Below are 25,009 nucleotides of genomic sequence, written 5' to 3' on the forward strand. Positions count from 1 at the left end.
GGGGGGGGGGGGGAGAGAGAATGTATCAGCGCATGTCTGAGCCCCCAGGTGCAATTAGAAGGTTGCATGAGGAGACCCGGGCCCATTTCCCCCGACTCAGCACAAAATCCATTGGCCTGGTTGCGCACGTTTGCCAAACCTACCTCACAGGGTTGTTGGTGAATATAAAACAAGGGGAGAGGAGCATTACGAGTTAGATTCTAGTTGCACAAGCAACTGCAGACCAAGAAGCGACTGACACTTGAAACAGAGAAGCAGACAGCTGCTAAATAGGAACGTAGAGCTGGAAGGGATCTCAAGGGTCATCTAGCCCAACCCCTGCACAAGGCAGGACATTCACAACTGCCTCCCTTGACTCCCAGCGCTGGCATTTCTTCCTTCCTTGTGTTTCAACAGTCTGAAGTGACATTTTTGGAGCAGCACCTGAACAGCGCACAGGACGCGGGGGACATTTGACACCCTCAAAATCAGGCAAAAATCAGACTCCTTTCTGCTGTTTAAAAACTCTATTTGGTATGTGCCAAGTAACGGCCGGTGTATACTTACGCCCAAAATATAAAAAGAGATTTAATGGACATTTAAATATTTCAAATACGAATGTGTCACAGAACAAAACAAAACAAAAAAAAAAGAAAAAAAAGAAGAGAGAATCAAGTCTTTCCCCATCACAAATACTGCAGCATTAAAATAAACACTTACCGAAAAAACAATATGAGTGATATATATATAATCATACATATATATGGCATATTTATATATATATTATATATACGGGATCATATTGTTGCTTTCTCTTAAGTCACAAAAGCACAATATAAATACGGAATCTGGTGTGAACTCATTTCTTCCCCCCCCCCCCTCCGTGGTAATAAAAATACATTCTTTACAATTAAAGTAAAACTAGTGCAAGTCCAGGTCTGACGGCCAATGACGGGGCTTGCCCTTGAAAGTCCTGCCTCGTCCTTGTCGTCCTCGGCCGGCTCATTTGAGGGGCACCTCGTACTTGAAAATGACGCTGAAGAGCTTCCCGCCGAGGCGATCGGCCAGCCAAGAGTTCTTGATGACGGCCAGTTTGAGGCTTTCGCACTTGAGCTCTGCATAGTAGTTGGTGTGGATGGCGCGCCCCATCCCTTCGATGATGACGAGGTCCGTCTTCCGCTCCCGCACGAGGCTGGCCAAGCTTTTGTCAAGGCGGCTGCAACGGGAACCGGAAAACTGAGGGGGGTGGAAGAGACTGTCCAACATCCTCTTTAAAAAATGTAAAGCCTGGCTCGCTGCAGAGTCTGGGTGTGCTATCGTTTCCCCAAACTGGAGTTGGGACCTCCCTCCAGAAAGAAAAGTCACGGCTTGGAAGGGAAGTGAGAGGGATTGATTTGTTGAGCTCTTATTGGATTCGGGCGCTAAACAAGCAGGGACTATGGAAAACACACACGGCGGTTTGCCCAAAATTCAGCCTAACACCCCCCACTAGCGCTATATGACTCCCCTCCGTGTCCTTAAATAAAGGGCTCAACTTTGACATTTGCTGGGCAGGCTCTGAAACCCCTTGGAAAAGCCATCCCGGGCTCAGCACGCTGCCCGGGATTCACCTGCTTCCCACCGCCTCTTGAACAAAAGAGCCGAAAGCTCTCCAACGGAGCTGTAGTGCTTGCAGACGGTCCGTCTGCCGCCAGCATCGTCTCCGAGAAGCAGGCGTGCGGCCAAAAGAAGAATTCTAGGCCAGAGGACCCAGAGGGATGGCCTCACCTGTTCTGCTTTGATGTACCGGATCTTTTAAGAGCCCTTAAAGCTAACAAGAGCCGCTGAAGCACTTTGCAATTTCTTTGCGCTCTCTGAACCCCAGAGCTCCAGCGGCTTTCCAAAGGCAGGAAAGCACAGCTAAGGCACAACCAGCCGCAGGAACAAAACAACACGGCGTTCCGAGCACCACAGGCAGATTCAAGTCTCCTTCTATCCTGCCAACTGCGTGCCCTCTACAGATTAATTGGGGAAGGTCTCTTTCTTCATGGAAAGGCTTGGATGGCAGCAGTTTGCTAACTAATTGCTCTACCCCCTGAACAAGGTGCAGGAAGGGCAGGCCGGGGGGCGGTGGGGAGGTTAATGTGCGCCTCGCAGCCAAGGACATAACAGGGTCCCAAGTTCAGCATGCCAAGTTCCCCAGCTCCCTATCCAGTGGCCACGGTCTGCACCCAGAGCACTGCTTCTTTGCAACCCACCCCATACTCCGCCTCTCCCTGCGTGTAAAAAAAGGTTTTGCAACACCTTGGGATCTTTTCCGAACATTAAAACGGACTCAGGCTCCGCTTTCATGGAAGCTAAACTTAGCCTGCTCAGAAGCCCAACCGCACCCCCGTCACCCCTGACGTGTTTCAAATTTCATAGGATCAGTCATATTTGATCGAGGTCGGCAGGGGAGATGTGCGTCCCAGATGCAGAGCTGGATCTTGCCCAAAGGCTGCACAGGCACAGATATTTTTTTTTAAAAACCTCAGTGGCACTTCAGAATTCTTTTACGTCTGCCTGGCTGTCCAGACCGACCCTCCAAATTACCTTCAGAAAACCTAAGTAGCATGAAGGCCCGCACATACTGGGCTGCGTCTTTCCTAAGATGCAACTGGACAGAATCTTCTGCTATTCAGAACTCTTTTTTAAAAAGTAACTGTGCTAGAGGGCCCAGGAGAGCTAATGGGGCCAGAAAGAGTGTGCTCTTTGCCCCCTTGTGGTGAGTTTTTCCCCACCACCCAGGAGTTGACACTCTCCATGCAAAATTGCTCCTGCTCCTGCCTTCCTGGAAACTTAAAGGGGAACCACACACACGTGCTCTTTGCTAAGAGTATACAGACAGACGGAACTCCTTACCTGAGGTCCAAGCATGGGGAACTGGAGCCGGTTTGTACCAAAAGCAGCTTCTCTTCCTTCAAGGCTGATCTGGAAAGAGGAGAGAGAGACAGAATTCTAAAGCGTCATCCAGTAGGACGAGGGAACTACAGGCTCTTCCAGCCAGGAAAAATGCACGATCCTCCCAAGGGATGCTGGGAGGGCAGGAGACTGAATTACGTATTATGAACCAGCACCACTGGTCCATCTAGCTCAGCATCACTTTCCCAGACTAGCCGTTAGTCTCTGGAGGTTCGGGCACAGACAAACATCTCCCCTACTACCTGATTTCTTTTTAGAAAGAGACAGGGAATCATAGAATCATAGAGTTGGAAGGGGCCATACAGGCCATCTAGTCCAGCCCCCTGCTCAACGCAGCATCCTAAAGCATACAGGCCATTTTCAAACGGCCTTTGTATTCAGTTTAGTAACCGGCTGCTAATGGATTTTCCGCTGTCATTTCAGACAGACCCTTTTTAGTAATTGTTTGCTAGAAGGACTTATTTACTTGCTCATACAAACCCGTTTGCGCTGGTCTAGCCAAGTGTGGATGAGCGCTTTGGACGGAAACCACTTTCTTCCATTTTGCTTCTTCTGAATTCTATGATGTGCCGATGAATATGTCCACAGCACGTTCTGCAATGCTGCTTCTCCCCGCCCTTTCTCACCGCACGATTTCCCATGGGCTTTTTAAGAAATGCTGCTGCTGATGCACTGAAGGGCTGTATTGGTTTAGTGCAGCAGTGCTGAACTTTGAATGCCCCAAAATGGGGGGGGGGGGGAAGCTTCCAGGAAGATCAGGGTGGGAGTGGGGGGAAGCGGCACTGTTAGAAATGACCATAGCACTAAAGAGACAGGTCATTAACTGAAGGAATTTTGCTGTATGAAAACCCCATCCCTGCATTGCTTTACCTGAAATTGGGCCAACAATGAATAACATGAATATAGAAAACTGTGAAAATCTTCTGAATCTTGGCCCTTCTGCTTCCAAAGCAGGTGTCTTCCTACGGTGATCTCTGCATTTTCAGTTTCTGACCTTTCTTTGACAAGACTGTGACATAGCTTAGGTCAGGAGTGGCTCTCCAGATATCCAAGGACTACAGTTCCCATGCTGGCAGGGGCCCATGGGAACTGTAGTCCATCTAGAGAGCCACAGTTTGGCCAGACAACGTGGCTGGCCAAGGCTCGCTTCGTGGTCGACTGCGGAGATCAGAATCCAGATCTCCTCATTCTGGAGGACAGCCTAATTTTTGCACCATGCCAGGTCCCATCCGGGTTTAGGGGAGGGCTCTTCTGGGGAGAGGATGGAGGGGAGCATCAAACTGGCCCTTACTGTATGATGGGGTCCGTAGCTGCTATCCTCTCTGTGACGAACAGAGACTCGGAATAGGTTATGTCATTCAGAGCAGGCCCAGAATTACAAGCCAATATCACCTGCAGCAGAAATAGAGGATCAGAGAGAGAGACAGAGAGAGAGACAGAGACAGAGAGAGAGACAGAGAGAGAGAGAGGTTGGTCATTCCGACAGAAAACAATTCTAGATGCTCATGACTCTTTAAAAACTAATTAGGACTCATTTCAGAGAAACATCCCAAGTTTCTAATACATCTGGATTTCTCAGCTCCTAAAAGGCACCCAGACCTCACCTAGATGGCCCCCAGATCAGTCCGATCTTGCCAGATTTCGGAAACGAAGAAGGCTCAGCCTTGGTTAGTGCATGTTTAGGAGACCCCCAAGAACGGCCAGAGTTGCTCTGTCCAGGCAGCCTCCTCTGCTCATCACTTGCCTTGGAACTCGACCGCACTTCCCGTCACAGAAAGGTGGCCAAAGGAGAGACCCCTTCGAGAGCAGTGTGAGAGGCAAATCCTAACTGAATGGAGGGGTTTGAAGTAACGGGGATTTCCCTTCAGACTCTCTAGTTAACGTTTTCCTAAAGACGACCCGTAAAACGAGCCTGTGGAACAGCAGCCCTCTCGGAAAACTCCGGCAATATGACAGCCGGCTGTTCTGGAACCTGACTGAGCAAGAGGAGACATTGGCACTAAAAGCCTGGCTCATGCTGCTAGAGAGGCTCAGGCGTCCTAAATTTTTAAAGAGACATCCCTCGGTCTGCTAGAGAGTAAAATGGTTGGCTATGTAGGGGCCGCCCCCCCCCCCGCCTTAGTTTTTTCTGGGACATTTTGCTTATTAATTTTAGCACAATTTAATACAGCAAGAGAGAGCATTTGGAATACAGCGGTTGTCCTCCCTTGCCCTTATTACCCCTGCTCCATTATCAGCCTAAACCCAGCCTCCGAAAGGGCAGAGAAGCTGAGGCCTTCATGAGAACCTCAGAAGAGCCCTGCTGGTTCAGGCCGGGGGTCCCTCTAGTCCAGCATCCTGCCTCACACAGCGGCCAACCAGTTTCCCTGGAGGGCCAACGACAGGGCAAGAGAGGCCGAGGCCTTCCTCCTGAAGTTGCCTCCTGGCCTTGGTATTCAGAGGTCAACTACCCGTGAACATGGAGGTTCTATTTAGCCACCACTTCTCCTCCCTAAAATCTGTCTAGTCCCCTTTTAAAGCCATCTGTGCATCCTCTGGCAGCAGGTTCCACATGTGTGCAGCATTAGTTCCTTGTGCCCATAGTTTATCTACTGTCCCCTGGCTTTATTGGATGTCCTCGAGGCCCTGTATTTTAGGAGAGGGGGAAACAATCATCTTTTCATCTTTGTTCAAAAGGCTTGGGGACCCCGTGTACTACCCCTTCCTCCCTCCCTCCCTCCACAATGACTTGTACAATTATCAAAAGAAGACAATCAAAGAGAGATTGGCAGTGCTGTTTGAGGTTGGGGGAGGCCTTTTCCGCAGCCGGTCCCCGCCCTTCAACTGACCTCCGTGCCCCTGGACAGCAGCTCCCGGACAAAGGGGAAGACGCCTAAAATGATGTCAATCCCACTGTTATCTGCAAAAATCAAGGCACATTTATGAGGGCAGCCCTGCAAAGAAAAGAAAGAGACACAACGTGTCATTCGGAGACGGACAGACGGAGCGGCCCGCGGCGTTTACCCGACGGCGCGGTAGTAGCCAGGACTTAAAAGCCAGAGGCTGTGTGTACCTTGAGTCGCTCTGACCACTCGTTGTAGGAATCTTCTAGCCAAGGGCGTTCTGCACAGCGGACACAAAGGAAAACCAAAGAGGCGGTCAGTGTGGTGCGGACACCACACAAGCATTCCCCTCAGCCAAAGAGAAGGCCCAAGGCCATTCGTTTGCCTGGCGACCCTCGGCTGGCATAGAGAGCCCCTGAACGGGGAAGAAGCCGGTTGTCGCCGACCCAAAAACAGCACTTCTGGATGCTAAACTAAGACTAGAACACAGTCTGATGGCCGGGGGGGGGGGAGAGCTTTTCGGAGAGAAGCCTGATCTGGTGGAGGGCTCTGCATGCATGTCAAGAGCACAGGGACTCCTAAGGCAGTCCACAAATGCACAAAGGTGGGCTGAAATGAGAACATCTGCTAGCCAGTATGGGTTCGCATGAAATCTTTGCTCTTTTGTTCCTGTTCAAAGGGCTCTTTAACCTCCTCCTTTCCAACATGAACAGAAATAGATGCTTTGACCGCAACGGCCTCCTTAGCTGTGGCCCCAAAGGGCTTCTAAGGCAAGAGGTCTTCAGAGGTGCTTGGCCATTGCCTGGCTCTATATAACGACCCTGGACTTACTAGGTAGTCTCCCAGGGCCGACCCTGCTTAGCTTCTCATGCAGCACACCAGTTGTTTGCAGTTGAGTTAACTGCAGGGAGTCGAACAGTAGCTGCCTCCTGTACTGCGGGGCCAACTAACTGGGTAAAGGAAAGCTGGTTCTAATTGCATTGGTCTTCAGCAAGCTGCCACTAGAATGAAGGAAGCAGGGTGCTGGTGTTTGTTTTTTTTTAATTATATATATATATATTTTTAAAGGCATCTGATTCAGAAAACAAGGTTTGAGGTTAGTGGTTCCAGGAATTTTTGACTCCTGAAACTGGATGGAAAAAATCAGCTATGGAGGAGATGGTGGTGCTGGAAAACGCCGTCCTGTCACCCTCACCCTGTGAGATTTTCAAAGCAAGAGACTTTCAAAGATGGTTGGCCGCTGCCTGCCTCCACATCATGGTCTTGGTAATACTTGGAGGTCTCCCATCCAAAGGGCTGCCCCTGCTTAGCTTCAAAGATCTAGACAGCCTGGGCATGGAGGAGGTACCCCTCAGAAATTTTCCAGTACAGCAGGACTGACAAAGAGAATTCCATATGATAATATGGGCCATGGAGGAGCTACAGGGAACTACAATTCTCCTGCAGAGAGCTCACTTTCCTGATAATGTGGTTTCCTTAGAAGGAACTTCCTAGGGGGAGAGCAATTTTATTTGCAAAAGCTTTTCTGTCACATTAACAGGGTTCAGGGAGATTTGGGGGAAAAAGTCAGCAGAGTGCAATACACCAATTTAAAAAATTATGAGATTTAATTGTTTTTTTTTTGTAAAGAAGACAGGCTGCCCTTCTTTAACTGCTCAACTACGTACGAAAGCAAGTCCTTCCCCCACTCCCAAGCACCTTGCAATTTTTCCTTGGCCTCTTCAAATCCAAACTGCGGCTCTGTATCAAGGACTCTGGCGTTGGGAGAGAGAGAAAAACAGAGAGGAAAGAAGCATTGGTAGGAAGAAAGATCACACACCAACACATTGTTCAAAGAATACAGCTGGACAAACACATACTGGCATTTTATTGAGCTGGGTTTTTGTTTTTTTTTTGCATGTATGAACAGTAGGCCCAAAAGGAGAACAGCCAGTGCATTGTACAAGCCATACAACACTGAAATAGGAGATGATGTTCTGAGAAGGGAAGAAAGAAAGGAAGTGGATTTGAGAAGAGACACCTCAAGAAAACACCCTTTTGGAAGATTCAGAAATTCCCCCACCCTCCCAGGACACAACTTGACCTGCACAGGGACTCCCAAGGCAGTTCACATATGCACAAAGGCATCAGTCCAGATGTGGGCTTAAACAACATGAAATCCCAACAGACAGGTAGTGTTTAATAAGGAGTCTGCAAAGGGCTCTTTCACTCCTATGCAAAGGGCTCCTTAACCCCTTCCTTCCCAACATAAACAGCAACAGGTGCTCTGACCGCAGCGTTCTCCTCAGACACTCACTCCTCTTTGACTGGATTCTGACTCCAGAACTGGAACCAGAGCGAGAGATTCTCTGCTGCTGTTTAGGTTGAAGTGCCCTTTGCTTCCATCAGCTTTGCAGTGAGGACTGAAGGTGTGCGTCCTGCGCTAGGAGCAGCTGGAGATGGGGTGGGCTTCCTAACTGACGGAGCCCACAAAGAAACAGTTTCACCAACCTCAGACAAGCCTCCCCTACCCAACAGGAACGTACAAAGAAAACGTTACCCCTGTAGATGTGCAGAGCGCCAGCCACTGAAAGCTACGCAGCACTCACGAGGAAGAGAGCTCCCCTTTGTGGTTTTTGCACAGCTAAATACAAGCGGGGTGGGTGGGGGAACCCATTGGCTCCGTTTAACACGGAGCACTGGAAACTTTGCTGCTCCTTAACAGGTTCGTGGAGGGAGGCAAAAATGGGAGGCAGCCGAACAAAGGTCGTTAGTGCACTAGCAACAAGACACACGCGGGACATTCGATCTCTCTTTTAAAATGGCGGTCTGAAAAAGAGGCTGAGCACCTACTCTGAAACAGCTTTTGCTCCCCAGTCAAAGACATTCCCCGCCAGGAGTCCTTTCACCAGGGCAAACTGCCTCTCCTCCCAGCCTAACGTGTCCAAGGACTCGATTACACTCTGATAATGCTTTAATGCGATGCCGTTTTCCTTCTGCTTTACCTGCAAGAGAAAGGGGCGTGGGAAGGGGGAGGGTGGGGGGCGAGAAAGATGCAAGAGGATGTGTTTAAAGCAGGGAGGAAAGGAAAGGCCGAATGAGAACACGGTAAGGGGCCTGCGAGATCAGGCCAACAGCCTGCTCAGTCCGGCATACTGTTTGCTCCCTTAGAATGCCTGTCAAAATGACACCAAGGCCAAAGCCATTCCTGCCTTCCCCCCTCGGATATTCTGCCTCTGAATGTATAGGTTCTTTTTGGCAATCCTAAATCCAGGCAACTCCCTTTAATAGACTTTTGATCTAGAAGCCATCATTACATTTGGAAAGAATTCCACTGAAATGATGTACTACGTGAGGTAGTATTTTGCCTAGCCCGAATCTAGAAGAAGAGTTGAATTTTATATGCTGCTTTTCTCTACCCAAAGGAGTCTCAAAGCAGCTTACAATTGCCTTCTCTTCCTCTCCCCACAACACACACACACCCAGTGATATAGGTGGGGCTGAGAGAGCCCTGATATGACTGCTCAGTTCCCCCTCTCACCCTCCTCTTCTCCAGGCTGAGTTCCCAAGTCCCTCAGCCTTTCCTCGTTGGGCTGTTCATCCTCTGCCCCCTCTCCATTTTGTCCACGTCCTTTTTGAACCGAGGCCTCCAAAACTTTGAGAGGTAGGACTACTTACTTACAATTAGAATATCAGGAAGACAGACTTACCTTGGAGTAGGGATCGGGGAAGTTGAATTCGTTCAGGCAGTGTTCCCTCGTATCCAACAAACTCCGAACTGTTAAGGTGCCGTAAGCACTGGAAAGAAAATGAGAGATTTTTCAGGCTTTGAGGAGCTCCGGAACTGGGCTGGAAGTGATGTCAGCTGGCCAGACCTCCCCATTGGGGACTGGGAGGGGGGGAGAAAAGAGGGAGTCTGGGGCAGGAATAGGCATAAAGATGCCACCCCGTTTCCCAGATATGGTAACCAGGCCAGAACGCCACCCCCAGGTCACTGGAAGTAGCCGGTTTTCTGCTTTCATGGTGAGGCCAGGAATAGCTTGTTTCTTTGTCTATTAAGGCAGGATATACGTGAATAGTCAGGAGCCCCTGGGGAGCTCTCACAGAGCCCCAAGGCTCCAGGGAGCTCTGGCTGGGAATCTCTGCCCTATGCAAAACACGTCTACACAGGGAAGTGACATGACACACAAGGCAAGAGAGCAATATAAACAACAGATGCGTTGTGTATATGTCCAGTGCTATAAAACGTACAGCAACCTTGTGAATGCATGTCCTCCAGAACGCCCTAAACTTAACAGCCTTGCTCAGGTCTTGCGCATGGAGGGCCGTAGCTTCCTTCATTAAGCCCAGAGGGAAAGGAAACAGAATTCTGGCAAGCAAGTTGGAAAAAAAAAAAGCCAATCAAGTTCCTACGACCTAAACTTATTTTGTACAGAAATGAAGAAAGAGAATCCTTACTGGTCCATGATAACCGGCTATAAATGGACAACTAACAAAGGTTTTCCAGTCCGGAGCAGCAGCTATGGACAGCTTATACTACGAACATTTTTGTTTTCCTTTCCTAGAAGTGATTCAACAGGTGGAGTTTTCCCGAGCCATCTACACCAGTGGCCCTTTTCCTCTTTGACCACCAGATGTCCTCCCTTTTATGACATTTGGGTGTGGCGGGAGCAGCCCCACCCGGCATGCTGCTGCCTCGAGATATAATATCAACACAGCAACAGAAGCAGTTCAGGTGCGGTTTTAACGCTGCCGCGTGTCCAAAAAACAGACCCACGATTCCAGATTCGGCGGCTCAGAGACTCCCACGCCAGCTGGTGCTGAAACCTCTAGAGAGAGGCCTCCAATCCTCACTTGAGCCGGTCGTGGCCTGCGGTGCAGACTTACAAAGGCTGTTGCCGGAGTGTCTGAAGTTTATCCCAGTACTTCTGCCGGAACTTTTCGGCTCGCTCAGCTGCGTCGACGGAGTCTGGCTGGCTGGCCGCTGCACGCTTTGCAACCTGGCAGGGAAGCAAGCGCAGGATTGAGACAACCAAGTACGGCACCCAGGCCTTCGATTCCACGTGTATGTTTAGTTTCAGCAGAGAAGCAAAGAAAAATTATTATTAAAAATTCCAAACAGACAAAAGGGAGTTGGGAGGCACTAAGTTCAAAAAACACCATCAATCTATCAAGCATTAAACTATCAAGTCAAGAAGGCAAAACAGGACCAGGTATAAGGTAAGAGTGGCACTGAGGCAGATTTTTTTCAGCTAAGAGTCTAGTGCAGGGGTAGTCAAACTGCGGCCCTCCAGATGTCCATGGACTACAATTCCCAGGAGCCCTTGCCAGCATTCGCTGGCGAATGCTGGCAAGGGCTCCTGGGAATTGTAGTCCATGGACATCTGGAGGGCCGCAGTTTGACTACCCCTGGTCTAGTGTGTTCAGCTAAGAGTCTAGTGTGCATTCGCTGGCAGGGGCTCCTGGGAATTGTAGTCCATGGACATCTGGAGGGCCGCAGTTTGACTACCCCTGGTCTAGTGTGTTCAGCTAAGAGTTTAGTGTGCATTCGCTGGCAGGGGCTCCTGGGAATTGTAGTCCATGGACATCTGGAGGGCCGCAGTTTGACTACCCCTGGTCTAGTGTGTTCAGCTAAGAGTCTAGTGTGCATTCGCTGGCAGGGGCTTCTGGGAATTGTAGTCCATGGACATCTGGAGGGCCGCAGTTTGACTACCCCTGGTCTAGTGTGTTCAGCTAAGAGTCTAGTGTGCATTCGCTGGCAGGGGCTTCTGGGAATTGTAGTCCATGGACATCTGGAGGGCCGCAGTTTGACTACCCCTGCTCTAGAGCCACAACCGATAAGGCCTTGCTGGGCACAGAAGACACTCTGAACAACTTGTCCAAGGGAAAACAAAGCTGGACAACATTTGAGCTCAGTATTGAAAGGCAGGCCCACATGGGAGCCAGCAATAGGAGATGTGCAGAGATTTAACTTGATGCGTGGTCCTCACCCCATCCAATGCCTCCTCGAAGCAACTGAGCCAGTATTTCCTGGCCAGGGCATCATCCGTCAGGTCGACGGTGTCCGGGACGTAGACAGACGGGTCCTTCAGCAAGGGCAGGTTAACCAGCGTCCGCTCCAAACGATCCATTTCCAGCATGTCGAACTGGGCGCGGGATGGAGGTGGGCGAGAATGGTGATGGGGAAAAAAAACACGGTCAAAACCAGACTGGACCGGTGATCTGTGTGCATTCAAGTCGATTAAAAGCAAGGCAGCCAAAGATGGAGTCCAGGGGTGCCTTTAAGTCCAACAGAGTTCTGTTCAAGGTGTGAGCTTGTGGGTGCACGCACACCTCGTGGTTGCTCTTCAAACACGACCAACAACTTTGGACTCAAAACTTTGTTCTGCTGCACCAGACCAACATGGCTACCCAGTTAGATAAATTTTAAAAAGGTAAAGGTATCCCCTGTGCAAGCACCGAGTCATGTCTGACCCTTGGGGTGACGCCCTCCAGCGTTTTCATGGCAGACTCAATACGGGGTGGTTTGCCATTCCCTTCCTCAGTCATTACTCTTTTATGCCCCAGCAAGCTGGGTCCTCATTTTACCGACCTCAGAAGGATGGAAGGCTGAGTCAACCTTGAGCCGGCTGCTGGGATCGAACTCCCAGCCTCACGGGCAGAGCTTTCAGACGGCTGCCTTACCACTCTGCGCCACAAGAGGCTCTAGTTAGATAAATAGATACATAAAATAGGAATCTCCCTGGCAATGGGGGCTTTAGTGAGGCTTCTTTGAGTGCTCCCTGTCTGGGACTGGCCACGCAAGGGATGGTCCTGCACAAGGCTGCACAGAAAGCTAGCTGGGCAATGGGATGGGGGGGGGAACACTATGAGGCTCCGTCTGGATGAGACTCACCGTGCCGCTCCTTTCACGCTGCATGGGACAGATGTCGGGTGACGTGCTCATCAGGCCGGAACTGCCAGCGTAGTTTTCTCCCCAGCTGTACTGGTTGGGATCTAGGAGGAGGCACCAAGAAAGAAGAAGAACTGAAGGGTCCTGCCAATCCCGCTTTCTCGGCCTAGCCTACCTCGCAGGGCTGTTGTGAGGATAAAAGGGCTCTGTGAGAACAATGTAAGCTGCTTTGGGCCCCCTTTGGAGAGGGAAGCAGGGTACAAATGAATGCACCCTTCAAACAAACCAATATAAGAATGATACTCAAAATGCATGATAGTTAAAAAATAATCATAGCTAATTAGAAAACCACTATTTGCTTGGGAGGGGGGGAAATACAGAGCAAAAACAGTCAACGTTATGAATTGCTCTTCTGTTGGCTCCCTTGACAAGCAGCCCAAAGACAATGAAAAAAAGGAAGCTGAAGAAGATTTGGTTTTCATACCCGTTTTTTTACTACCCTGAGGAGCCCCAAAGTGACTTCCAATCGCCTCCCCTTCTGCTCCCCACAACAGACACCCTGTGAGGTAGGTGAGGGTGAGAGAGCTCTGGTAGAAATGCTCTGCGAAAGCAGCTTCAAAAAGGGCTGTGACGAGCCCAAGGTCACCCACCGTCCCCCAGATGAAAGGCTCCACTATTAACCACTACACCAAGCTCGCGCTATATCCCAAGGAGGAGGGAGACACAGTGGGGCACCCCACAGATGCTCGCTTGGCTATTCTGGAATTCTGCGGCCGCACTTACTGTCTTCTTCGGCTCCCTTTAAGAATGCTCCGATGGCTCCCAGGTAGCCTTCGTGTCTCAGGAACAACGCTTGTACCTCTCCCTGCCACAAGAGGCAAAAATTAGGTTTGGACGGCCTCCTTCGCCGCTCATGGTCCCTTCTCTGTCCGACTCGGATTTATTCCTGTTTCGCAAAAATCTAGCTGGCTTGGTAACTTTGGCAGGAAGGCGAAATTATATCATAAGGCCTTGAGTCCTGCAAGGTGACAAGCAGGGCTGTTCAACCAGGCGCCCGGAAACTGCTTACGCCACCTTGCTCTGAATCAGACCCTGGCACCACCTGCTGTTCCTAACTGGAAGGAGCTCTCAAAGGTTTTTGGCAGATGTCTTTCCCAGCTATGCTATCAGGTCTGTTGAGGGGCCTGTGATTGGACCTGGGACATTCTGCATGCAAGGTATGTGCTCTGCCATCAAGCCATTGTCCCTCCCCAAGAGGAGGCAAGAGATGGACTGCTTCTCATCGGGGTCATTCCCTTCCCACCGTTGCTCTGAGCATCGAATTGTTTTCCCCTGGTGGATGTGCCAAGACAGACTCTTCCTAAGTAACCCTGGCTCTGCTCTTTTCCTTTCATGGACCCAATAAAGATGTGCAGGAAGAGGAAGCCAGGATGACGAGGGGGGTGGAGAGAGTGAGAGAGGGAAATCAGAGGAAGGATAAGGAAAGAGCAGATGGCAGAATGTTCGAACACAGTGTTCTTAACTTAGAAGCCTCATAATGACAAGAGTCTGAGAACCCTTGGCTTTAGGGGACTTCAAAAGTCCTTCCAGACCAACAATCCCATTACTGTTCCTTTTTAAAGCGCTAATTTACTGGGGGGAAATGGCTCAGGGCTGCCAGATCTCAGGGCTGTAGCCAGTCATACATCTGGGAACCTGCTGTCCTCTTTAACCCCTTCCCCGGAAAGCCGAAAGTCTCCTACGTTTCACAGATGCATTGACAAGGTTCGTGGAATAGTTGAACCGTCCTCACCTTGGAGAAGAAATTAATACTGTAGGTGATTGTGCGCATGGTGACCGGGTGTCCCCGGATGAAAAAACCTCCGAAATATATTTTGTTCAAGTTGTGGAGTTTGGCGTAAAGACAGGCAAGCTGCCCGATGTCGTTGCTGATCATGTGCAGCAAGCTTTTTGCCATGTCTTCTTTGGAAAAATCTGTGAAAACAAAAGGGAAGGGAAAAAAGAGAGATTAGAAAGGCAATTAAAGTCAAAGGGGGCAATTAAAGTCAAACAGTTTCTCGTAAATAAATTCTGGTACAAATCAGGAATAAAATTGGGGGACTAGGTTTAGCTGTGTCTGTTCATCTTCAGTTCAAAAATGGGGACTCTGCTGCTGACTTACAGCCAAGCAGAAGCTTAGCAGACAAACCCACTTGTGCATTTCACTATTTTTGGGTGGATTTCATTGGGGGACCTCTGGATGACACATGGCCCAATCCAACATGGTTTCCTCTTATGCTCTTAAGTTCTCTTAGTTGTGTGACTCAATTTTCGGTTGGTACCTTTGTCGGCTGTGGCAGATTTCCCAAAACTGCTGGCTATTAGGTTTCCACTGAGCCCAAGAGTTTGGTAGGCGCCACCATACACGTCTTTCACCAGCATGTCGACGTTTGTGTGCTGCCCCTTCGACGCAAGCTGCAGCAACTCATCGAACTTCTGAGAAAACATAAAAAGCACACGCCCCTCCAATTACCATGTGAGCGTCCTCTTGTGTTGGCCAGGCAACGCCGTCTAACACCTGGAACTCTGCAGATTGCCATGGATGTCCATGCTACCATCTTTCCTTTCCAAGGAGTCACAAACCAATTGGAAGGAAACGTGGCAGCTCTCTCTGCCTCCTGGTAGCCTGCCTTCTGCAATGCTTCAAGGACTGTGTTTTCATCAGTGGGGAAATAAAGCTCTAAGTGCGGGGAGACTCACCACAACAAGAGCCAGCGAGTCCTTTGATTTACAAGGCCGTTCCACTTCACAGTGCAGGCAGTTTTCTCACGACTGCTCTTCCATACCCCCTCCCCGAACAACACCCGCACATGGAAAAGCAGCATGTCAGGGGGAAGGGATCTAGCCTAGCTTTATCCCTGTGTTCAATCTCTGTGTGTAAGGAACTTTTTTCTACAGAGGAACATTCAATCACATAAACTCCTTCCACGATGGTACAGTAAAGACACTGGCTAGCAAGTTCAGCGAGAACTGTCTTCATCAAGGAAGAACACCCACCATTCAACCGTTTACTCATGAGTATTCTCTATGGCACAGAAAGCACTCCACACATTCTCTAAGAGGCAACTGAGGAATCTTCCCTTTCTAGCCCCACACCAAGAAGCGACAGAAATGGGGATCTCCCATATTACCTTTGTTTTTGTCAGCAATGCTCCAAGACCCCAGAAGGTCCCTCCTCCAATTGAACTGCCCCCAATCCATTCAAATTTATCCTCGGTTTCCACCTATCAAAAAGAGAGAGAGAGATTAGTGCACCAGGTAATAATTACTCTGTATATGGGATTTTTTTCCTCCCAAATAAACACATCAATATTTCACATACAGAAATTAATGTAGCATAGTGGTTAAGAGTGGTGGGCCAGATTTGATTCCCCGCTCCTCCACATGAAGCCAGCTGGGTGACCTTGGGCCAGGGACTGTTCCCTTAGAGCTATTTTCACAGAACAGTTCTCCTGGAGCTCTCTCAGCCCCACGTACCTCGTGGGGAAAGCAAGGGACAGGGGTCTGTAAGCCGGAAGGTTTTCCGTACCTTCACGATAGAAACCCCGGAGCCAATGTTGACGAGCAGATAGGGGAAAATGTTTGGGTGGTTCATCTGAAATCGGAACTCGGGGTCGGCATCCTTCAAGTATGCAAAGGCTTCGTGGGGGATGTTCTTTAGGACAAAGTTGCACCCCTTGATCAAGCAAGTCATGACATCTTCCTTGTCGACCCTGGAGGAAGAACAAAACGCGTGTTCAAGAGCTAAAGAAGGATTTAGGAATCAGAGTCGTGGGTGAGAGAAGCCGTGCAGAGGCAAATGCCTCTTTGCAGGAAATTGCTCCGGTTTCCTTGTGCAAGAGACAAAAAATTTTCTAACCTTTGCCATTATTACCGACTGGCACAAGACATCTGGACACTTCTGGGGCCAGAACCCAGTGACGGAGCGATAAGGTCAGCCACGAAAGTGAAGACAGTTGCCAATTTTCATCAGTAAAAAACGGAGGATGGGGGAAAGGAGGAGGCAAGGGAGGTTTGCAAGCCTCAGCAGCCCTTGCTGTCCTTTCCCCCAGTGGTTTCGCTTCCTGACCTGCAAGCGTCGGAATCAGAACCGATTCCCCTTTTGTTAAACACAGGCTGCTTCTTGAAGCAATCCCAGCCCGTTCTGGATCACGCGGGCAAAATTATGTTTTCATGCAGTCCGCCAGGTTTTGCTACACGATGTCACAAAGCCAACTGAGAGCGAGGACAACAACAACAGTTGGAGGCAAGGGGAGGGGCATCTCCCCCTTTCAGGATTCTGCTGCCTCAAGCAATGACTTTACCTGGGCTCGGAGGGAGGGCAGCGTTTGGTGACCCTGCGATCAAACCCTACCCGACACAACAGCTAACCGTTCTCGTGGGAGGCGCCTTCTTCCTGCTTCCACTTACTTTAGTCCCAGCTTCTTCTCAATAAGGTCTTTGAATTTGTACGCACCACCTCCCGTGGCTTTGATCACTTTCGTTTCCGTGTTGACGAGATGGTCTTTGATGAAATCCAGACAGGTTTCAATGTAGGCGTTCTCAAACTTAATGAAATGCAGCCGAGCTGTTATCTCTTCTTGCATGGTGATTTCGTATGGGGATTCGTTTTCTGTGTCCTTGAGGAACCAAAAGGGTTTTTTAAAACACTGCTTGCTGAGACTGCTTTGGAAAGTTATTTCAGGGACTGTTTCCACACACACACACACCATTGCATTGCATAACCTACCATATTCAGACTCGTGCACATTGTCCATTTCATGCAAAAGCGGCATACAAATTCTAATAAATAATAACAAGTAAAAAAATCCCTGCTTATATTTTAGTAAAACATTTTCCCATGTCTAAAGCTGTGCTTCAGTTTAGGTCATTTGACTGGTCTAGTATTACATTCTTTGAAACCACCTCCTCCACTTCCCCCCCATGAAACCTCACTTCAGTCATCAAGAAGTTTGATATTTAAGGAAAATGTTAAAAAAAAGAGAGTGCTCCTTATGACAAGTAACTACTTTTATCTGCCAAATGCAACACGTTAAATTAGTTGCTAATCAACAGTCAAGGGAAAAACCCAGCATCATGGAATGTGACCCCCCCCCCCTTTTTACCTTTCCTGAATGATCAAAGGAGCGGACCTTCGCCACCTTATGCTGCACGGTTGAGTAGTAAGCCAACTTGGCCAAGGAGCCACCTGTGGGGGGGGGGGAGAAACAAAAGGTACAGCTGCGTGTCGGCCAACACAAGTCTGGACGTGTCAGCAGTCATGTTGCTGGGAAACATTGACGTTTCTTCACTGCCGCAAACTGGGCTCAGCTGTCGAGCGAAAATCAGGCCGCATGCATGAACAAACTCCCCGCTACCGACCGTGGCAAAACCTCTACGGCTTCAATATTAGGAAACGCTAGAGGTTATTTACTCTGCTCTGGATGGCCGAGGCTAGCCTGATTTTGGCCGATCTCAGGAGCTAGCTAAGCAGGGTTGGTTAGTGCTTGGTTGGGAGACCACCAAGGAAGTGCAGGGTTGCTATGCAGAAGTAGGCCATGGCAAACCCACCTGTTTGTCCCTTTCCTTGAGAACCCTCTGGAGTTGCCAGAAGTCAATCTGACAGCTCTTTATTCCATCAGTCAACGGTGCCCTGACTGGGATGGCTCAAGCTAGTCAAATCTCCTCAGAGGCTAATTGATGGGGCTTAGGCTATACCTTGAGATTGAGAGGATTTGGCCTTCCTAGATCGTTCTTGTGGAGCTTCCTCCACAGTGGATTCCTGGGTCGTTCTCACTACTGAAAGCAGTTTGGGTGGACTGGACAGGCTCTGTCCTAACTGGAAAACTTATTTTTTTAAAGGTGCCGTAAGCGTTTTTAGAGAAAACTCGAAGGCTTTCAAGCCTTCCTTTCCTCACAACAGACACCCTGTGACGTAGGTAGGGCTGGGAGAGGATTCTGGCAGAACAGCTCTAACAGGACTGTGACTAGCCCATGGTTACCGTGCAGAGGAGTGGGGAATTGAACCCGGCTCTCCAAATTAGAGGCCTTCTCTCTTACCCACTGCACCAAGCTGGAACAGGGGGAGAGAGCAGAACATCTAAAATTCAGGTTTATTCTCCCCCCCCTTCTCTACTTGAGTGGGGGTAGGGAGGCTTGCATTCATCCTTTTGAGTCCACGTCAAAAACTTTCTTGCAAAATTCAGTATGGCTCAACAGGCCATAGCTGTTGCCTTCATATTTAACCTATTCTCCAGAAAATTGCTGAAAGTACTAAATGAAAAAAAAAATTCTCCCCGCCCTTCCTTTCTGCTGATAAAGAGCTACATGCTTCCTCAGCAAATATACACAGGATATTATACATTAGCTTGCTTTCGCCGGAAATAAACTTTTTGAACTCATGGGCTAACTTCACCTTCCTTCCTGAAGTTTTCATCCAACAATGGGTTTTTTTTTAGAAAGAGAAGGAACGTTATGCAGTAAAATTAGAACACAAATCTTCACATCCTATATAGAGGCGCATGTGCATTAAGATAACAGAGGATACATATGAAAATAGCCCAAGCTATGGATGTGCGATGCATTTTTAAGGGCATACCTGAAGGTCCCATTCTTAACTTTTCTTTTGTGCTAGTGGGACAGCTGCTAGCAGGATGGAAGTAATAAACTGACAGTGGAAGAGCTAAGCTCATCCATTTATTTAGTTTATTTGTAATATATTTATATCCCCACCTTTCTCCAGAGCATTTTATAAGGTGGTCTGGCTGAGAGACGAAGCAAGCTTTACTTCCAAGTGCAGGTTTGATCGTACTGGCCATTCCATGGGGAAGACGTGCTCTAATGTGAGATCCCTAAACCTAAGCAGGAACTAGAAACCTGCTTCATCCAAGGGAATGCACAAGTCTTCCGGGGATAAAAATTTAGCAGGAAAAATAATTGCCATGCATGGGGTTTAGAGAAGAAAAACTCGTCACCCAAACCCAGTGTAAATACCTCAAATGGATTAAGCCACCTGTTTATCTTTCTGTCTTACTTAAAGACACAAATAAGATGTTTATCACACAACCGCTTTGAAAACCGAGATTATTTTGTGGGCCCGATGACTTCACACACCCCGTCCCCACCCTAGTGCATAACATGCAACGTCTGGTTTTTATTTTTAACCGGATTGTGGCAGCTTTCTTCTAAAACTGTTTGGGACACACCAAGGGATGTACTTGCATTTAAGGTTTACAGCTAATCCCTTTGCTATAAATTCCATCCTGACCCAGTGAGAAGAAGGAGTGGCGGTATTAACCCACATTTCCAGCCAACGCGTAGCCAGGTTTGTCTGCCCTTAGAAAAGGGCAGGAATCCTGTAGCAACTTAAAGACTAACCAAAATTTGTGGCAGTGGACGAGCTTTTGTGAATCACTGGTCACGTGACACTGAAAAACAAAGCCACTGCTTTCTTCTTTGGAAGACTAGTCTCCACGCCTTGGATTCTCCGTTCCAAAACAGGCCTTTTCTTTTAGAGATGCCCTATGCAGAGTAGGGGCAGAAGAGACCAGGCCTGACCATTTTAAACGGAAACAAAAAAGCAGGGGGGGGGGTTCCCATCTGCTACAGCAGTTATACCCCAAAGCAAAAGAACCTGAGAATATTGTTACCTGCCCTTTGGAAGCGCAATGGGTACCGCTATTATGTTATGGCAAACAGATTATTGGCGAGTAAAAAAATAATAAATTTAGCTTTGTGTATGGGTGTGTTTCCAATTGTACTGACGTACAAGTTGATCCCTATTTTATATGATAACGTGTGAAATGAAGCACACATTTGAAAGACTCTCTAAAAAGAGACTCGGTCCCTATCCATACCTGCAGATATACTACCTGCCTTGTCGTTCCTTCAGCAACTGAAGGGTGGCAGTGAAGGTATGGTTTAGGACGGCTGTGTAGGACCACTTTCCATTTTAAATTGTGGAAGATTCACCTTATGTTTTTATTCTACTATTTGGCCCCAAATGGCTCCTAAAAAGCAACTCAATTACAATTGCCATCCAAGACAATTAGGGGAAAAAATTAAAATTCAATACACACGATGCGGCTAGAAAACCCAAGTCAAGGGGAGTATTTCACAAGGTAGCTTCACACGTCTGGGGAAAGGGTAGCATTTGAATGTAGATGTCATCGGAAAGGAGAGTGATGCCCTCTACCTTTTACTCCTCCTCCACCCATCACAGATTTAATACCATTAACGTTCTTGCATCTTAACATCTTTTTTAGAAGAGCTTTCCAGAATGGGGAAGAGATAGATCTGGATTGCCTATATGCCAGGAGCACACAAGGCAGCCTCAGGCTGGCCTTTATGTTCCCTCAAACATGACCCACAACAGTCTTACCGGGGGGGACTGGGACGGGGGACGGACACAATGCAATGTATACTATTTTGTACTGAACAAAAGAGACAACACAAAAACGACCATTCAAACAGAGTTTGGCAGGTGATCCGTGGTTTGCCGTGCTTTAACTCCCATTTTCAGAGGCGCAATATGGACACTGCTTATTTTTCCTGTGTATTTACACACTTGTTATTGGTACATCAACTAGTGTTTAGAACTGTATGCTTTGTTCCTTGTGCAGGTTCCGGCAGTATTTTTCAATTTGCAGTTTAAACATTGAAAGCTTTATTTCGACCCAAGACCGACTCTTAAGAATCATCATCAAACGATAAAAGGAAATGCAACAAAGACAAAACAATCCGCAATCTGCAGTTTACAACACGTCTGCTTCTGGTACGCCTCATTGTACCAGTGTTTTTGCAATCCTTGAGGGTGTTCCTGGTCCTTTTCGCTACAAGACCTACTGCAATATCGTGAAGCACTTCCAATTCTTTTGCTACATAAAGGAAAGCTATAATCAGCACGAGTACCGAGTAAAGGGCTGCAACTGTACTTTTCTGCATGGGTGGGAGCCTCTTTCCTGTTTGTTCTACCCCCTCTTTGGCTACTGCTCTACAACTGCTTATCTCACCCCTAACAGAGTGGCTTTCGTAGTCTTGACTTTCAACCCATTAGGCACAGTCATTCTACCCACCCTTTTGCTTCATAGTGGGACACTCAGCCCTCCTTTTTAAAAAAAAGACCAGGGGTGGGGGGGCAAGTACACTTCTGTTTATGTTGTCGGGAAAGGGACAATCCAGAGGAAACGGCTTATTCCGAAACAGGAGCCTAATCCCTAGCTCATGGTGACACCATAGGGCAGGGGTAGTCAAACGGCGGCCCTCCAGATGTCGGTGGACTACAATTCCCATGAGCCCCTGCCAGCGTCTGCTGGCAGGGGCTCATGGAAATTGTCGTCCATCGACATCTGGAGGGCCGCAGTTTGACTACCCCTGCTATAGGGTTTTGGAGCCCAAAGATGAGCAGACGGAGTTTGCCCTGGACTTTTCCCATTTAGCAACCCCCTTCTTTTGCGGGGTTCTCCCATCCAAGCCCTAAGGCTCTGCATAGCTTCTGAGCTCCCACAAGCTTGGGCTTGCCCGAGCTATTCAGCCTGCTACTGCCCATTCCTTCCCTGTCAATGAGTGATAATGTTAGCCATTCATTCGGCTCAGTTTATACGGGTGAATCTGCAGCTGCAAATAAAACAGGAACCCAGGAGCACCTTAACGCCTAGCAATGATCATGTTCCAGCCCAAGCTTTGGTAGACCGGAGCTCACTTCATCAGAGGCACTGGGGGTGTGTTACACCTGCATCCAGCAAGGTTGCCAACTCCAGCTTGGGAAATACCTGGAGATTTGGGAAGAGGCGGTGAAACCTGAGTCTTGTAGGGCAGAGGGACATCTGCAGGGCACCCTGCCTCCGAGCCCACCCTCCAAAGCAGCCATTGCCACCAGGGGAATGGAACCCTGTCATTTGAAAATCATCTGTCATTCCAGGGGCTCTCCAGCCCAATCCTGGAGGTTGGCAACCCCTTGCATTTGGTGACCAGAAAGGGTTTTTTTTTGTTTTTGTTTCCTGACTTACAAAAGCTCATGCTGCAGGGGATTTTGCTGGTCTCTAAAAGCCCCGAGGGGGGTGTGGGTTTCATTTCACCCCCTCCCCGTATTGTCCATTCTCGGGGGGGGGGTCCTTCTCAGCCTTTGGAGGACACTGACCGCTCCACGTCCCCAGGCGCCCCAAGGCGCCTTTCCAGTCCCCGACCCCGAGGCAGCGCCTGGCTGAAGGGGACTTGTTTATATCCCCCGTTTCTCTCTCCCCTCGCTCGCCTCCGCCTCCAGAGCCAGGCGGCATCCTGGGCTTCGTAGTCCTTTTCCCCATAACCCACCACAGCGCGGGCGGACCGCCGGACTACAGCTCCCGTCGCGCCCCGCGCCGCCACCTGCTCGCGCGGCATGCCGGGACTTGCCGTCCGCTCGCCCATCCGCGGCCACGGGCGCCGGCGAGCCCCGGACTTCACTTCCCGGCGTGCTTTTCGCGAAGGGCTCTTTCTCTCTCCCCCCCCCTCAACTCCCTGACTGGAAACGGGGCGCTGACTGGGGAGCGAGGCAGGGAGGCAGCGCCGGCCAGGCCCGCTTACCGATGTCGATGGCGAAGCGCTTAGCGTTCTCCAGGTTGCGGAAGATCTCGTCGGGCGGGAGGGTGATGCTCTTGTCCAGGCTGCCGCCGCCGCTCACCACCACCCCGCCGCCGCCGCGCCCGCCCCGCTCCGCCATTTTGGACGCATCGACCCGCTCCGTGCGCCCGGCCTCATTAAGCATGCAAATTTATGCGCATATGTTTCGCCGGCTCAGACGGGAAGCGCGCGGCGTGGCCCCGCCCACCGGCCTCAGCCCCGCCCACGAGGCTGCTTTCCCCGCCCATTCCTGGCGCGCTGGCTGGCTGCTTGTGCAGGGAGGATGAAATGTCACGTATGTCATCAATCAATATAATATATTTTAAAGATGCATGTTTAAAACCCTCCCCGTTGGTGATGAGGAATAGGTATATCTCTATGCCGTTATGCACGGGAAGAGGTCTTTTATAGAGGGCCGTTTTAAAGGGCTGGAAGGGGCTGTTGGTAAACAGAGACATAGAATTATAGAATCAGAGAGCTGGAAGGGACCTCATGGGTCATCTAGTCCAACCCCCTGCACCATGCAGGACACTCACAACCCTATCGCTCATCCACTGCCACCCCGTTGAGCCTTCCCAGAATCAGCCTCTCCATCCGATGGCTACCCAGCCTCTGTTTAAAAATCCCCAAAGATGGAGAACCCACCACCTCCCGAGGAAGCCTGTTCCACTGAGAAACCGCTCTAACTGCCAGGAATTTCTTCCTGATGTTTAGACAAATAGATCCTTAATTTATGCATTTATTCTCTCATTATCATTTAGGAAGCAACAGCGTCTTTTGTTGTCTTCGAAATGCCTGTGTCCGCAAGGTGGCGCGTTGTATGCTCCTTTGCTTGCAGGAAATGGACAATTTCCCAGGCTGGCAGAAGAAGAGATGTTTTGCAACTCCTGGCTAACCCTGATAGTCTGGAAGACTTCTTTGTTGGAGCAATGAGCAAATATTCCTACTTTTATTTCTTTTTGCACCTTTGACTGTGTTCTCTTCTACGGCTATTGCAGATTTGTTGATTTTGTGTCTGAGTGTCCTGGTTTTGTTAGAAGCAATTGAGGATGGGTTTGGTGCCTGTCGTTTGTACCTGTCAATATATGTACAGTGCGAGGTGCTGATTTATTCTTGCACAAATGGGGGCAGAGGGAGAGCTCCGACATAATGAAGCCCATTTGCACAAGGGAAGGGGGAGCTTTCAGGCTTCACCAGCTGGAATGGGGACATTGACATCCCTGCTCCAGAGAGATGAGGATCTGTTATTGGAAGGAATTTTTACTTGTATTTTGACAGCCTCCAACAACATTGTAAGGGATGAGAATTTCTGCTTCTAAATGCCTCTAAAGGCAACAAAATTTACAAGAACTCTTATGAAGGCGAGGAAAGAATGTTCAGTGTGACATTAAATCTTGCTTTGTGGAGTTTGATTCTGTTGCTGCTATTTCCCATATTGGTTTGTTGCTTTGTGATTTTTTAAATAGTTTTTACTTGTTTCTTATAAATATTTTGAACACTTTCCACATAGGGGTGGTTAAGAAATTCAGGAAATTATTTATTCCTCCCCCATCTTCCCCCACCAACCCAACCAGAAGAGCCATTTCATGGAAAACCAGAAAAGAATCTTTGAGAGACACAGACTTTTATTCAAGCTGGGTTTTATTTCTTCCCTTTTTAGCACTGTGCAAAAGTTTCGGAAACACCATCTCGGTTTCCAACGGGTTACAAATCCCATGCATCTTCAGGCACGGTTACGACGACGTCCTCCAAGGACGACAGCCATCAGCAAAGATAACCATTC

The 25,009-nt window shown here is 49.0% G+C and overlaps 1 protein-coding gene and 1 long non-coding RNA gene across 5 annotated transcripts; one reads left to right on the plus strand and one right to left on the minus strand.

Moving 5' to 3' along the window:
* Positions 1–487: 487 nt before the first annotated feature.
* On the minus strand, positions 488–23,335 carry PANK4 (pantothenate kinase 4 (inactive)). 4 transcript variants are annotated; one of them, XM_077312783.1, is made up of 19 exons: positions 23,191–23,335; positions 17,757–17,839; positions 17,062–17,270; positions 16,181–16,364; positions 15,783–15,875; positions 14,934–15,087; positions 14,405–14,586; positions 13,396–13,477; positions 12,616–12,716; positions 11,711–11,866; positions 10,608–10,720; positions 9,431–9,518; positions 8,574–8,725; positions 7,440–7,495; positions 5,972–6,021; positions 5,748–5,852; positions 4,211–4,311; positions 2,860–2,928; positions 488–1,195 (listed from the first exon to the last, which is right to left on the minus strand). In XM_077312783.1, exons 1-19 carry the CDS (start codon positions 23,324–23,326, stop codon positions 982–984), a joined length of 2,328 nt encoding a protein of 775 aa, XP_077168898.1. In that variant the 5' UTR covers positions 23,327–23,335; the 3' UTR covers positions 488–981. The 4 variants fall into 4 exon arrangements, 3 of the variants coding, with proteins under 3 accessions (XP_077168898.1, XP_077168900.1, XP_077168901.1); XM_077312785.1 differs by lacking the exon at positions 5,972–6,021 and having other exon boundaries at positions 5,748–5,818; XR_013226913.1 differs by lacking the exon at positions 488–1,195 and having other exon boundaries at positions 5,748–5,818.
* Positions 23,336–23,387: 52 nt separating this feature from the next.
* On the plus strand, positions 23,388–24,632 carry LOC143824933 (uncharacterized). The gene is made up of 2 exons (XR_013226914.1): positions 23,388–23,521; positions 23,988–24,632. It is a non-coding gene; the product is annotated as an uncharacterized LOC143824933 (long non-coding RNA).
* The last annotated feature ends 377 nt before the right edge of the window (positions 24,633–25,009 follow it).

This window comes from Paroedura picta, chromosome 15, assembly GCF_049243985.1.
Source record: "Paroedura picta isolate Pp20150507F chromosome 15, Ppicta_v3.0, whole genome shotgun sequence".
NCBI lineage: Eukaryota > Metazoa > Chordata > Lepidosauria > Squamata > Gekkonidae > Paroedura > Paroedura picta.

Bases quoted from the DNA above. Each gene is read 5' to 3' on its own strand.
- PANK4 (XM_077312783.1), bottom strand. From the start codon at position 23,326: ATGGCGGAGCGGGGCGGGCGCGGCGGCGGCGGGGTGGTGGTGAGCGGC. The intron at 16,365-17,061 runs GTAAGTGGAAGC...TTCTTCCTCCAG, and splicing joins GAGAAGAAGCTGGGACTAAA to GGTCGACAAGGAAGATGTCA. The intron at 15,876-16,180 runs GTACGGAAAACC...TCTTTTTGATAG, and splicing joins CCGGGGTTTCTATCGTGAAG to GTGGAAACCGAGGATAAATT.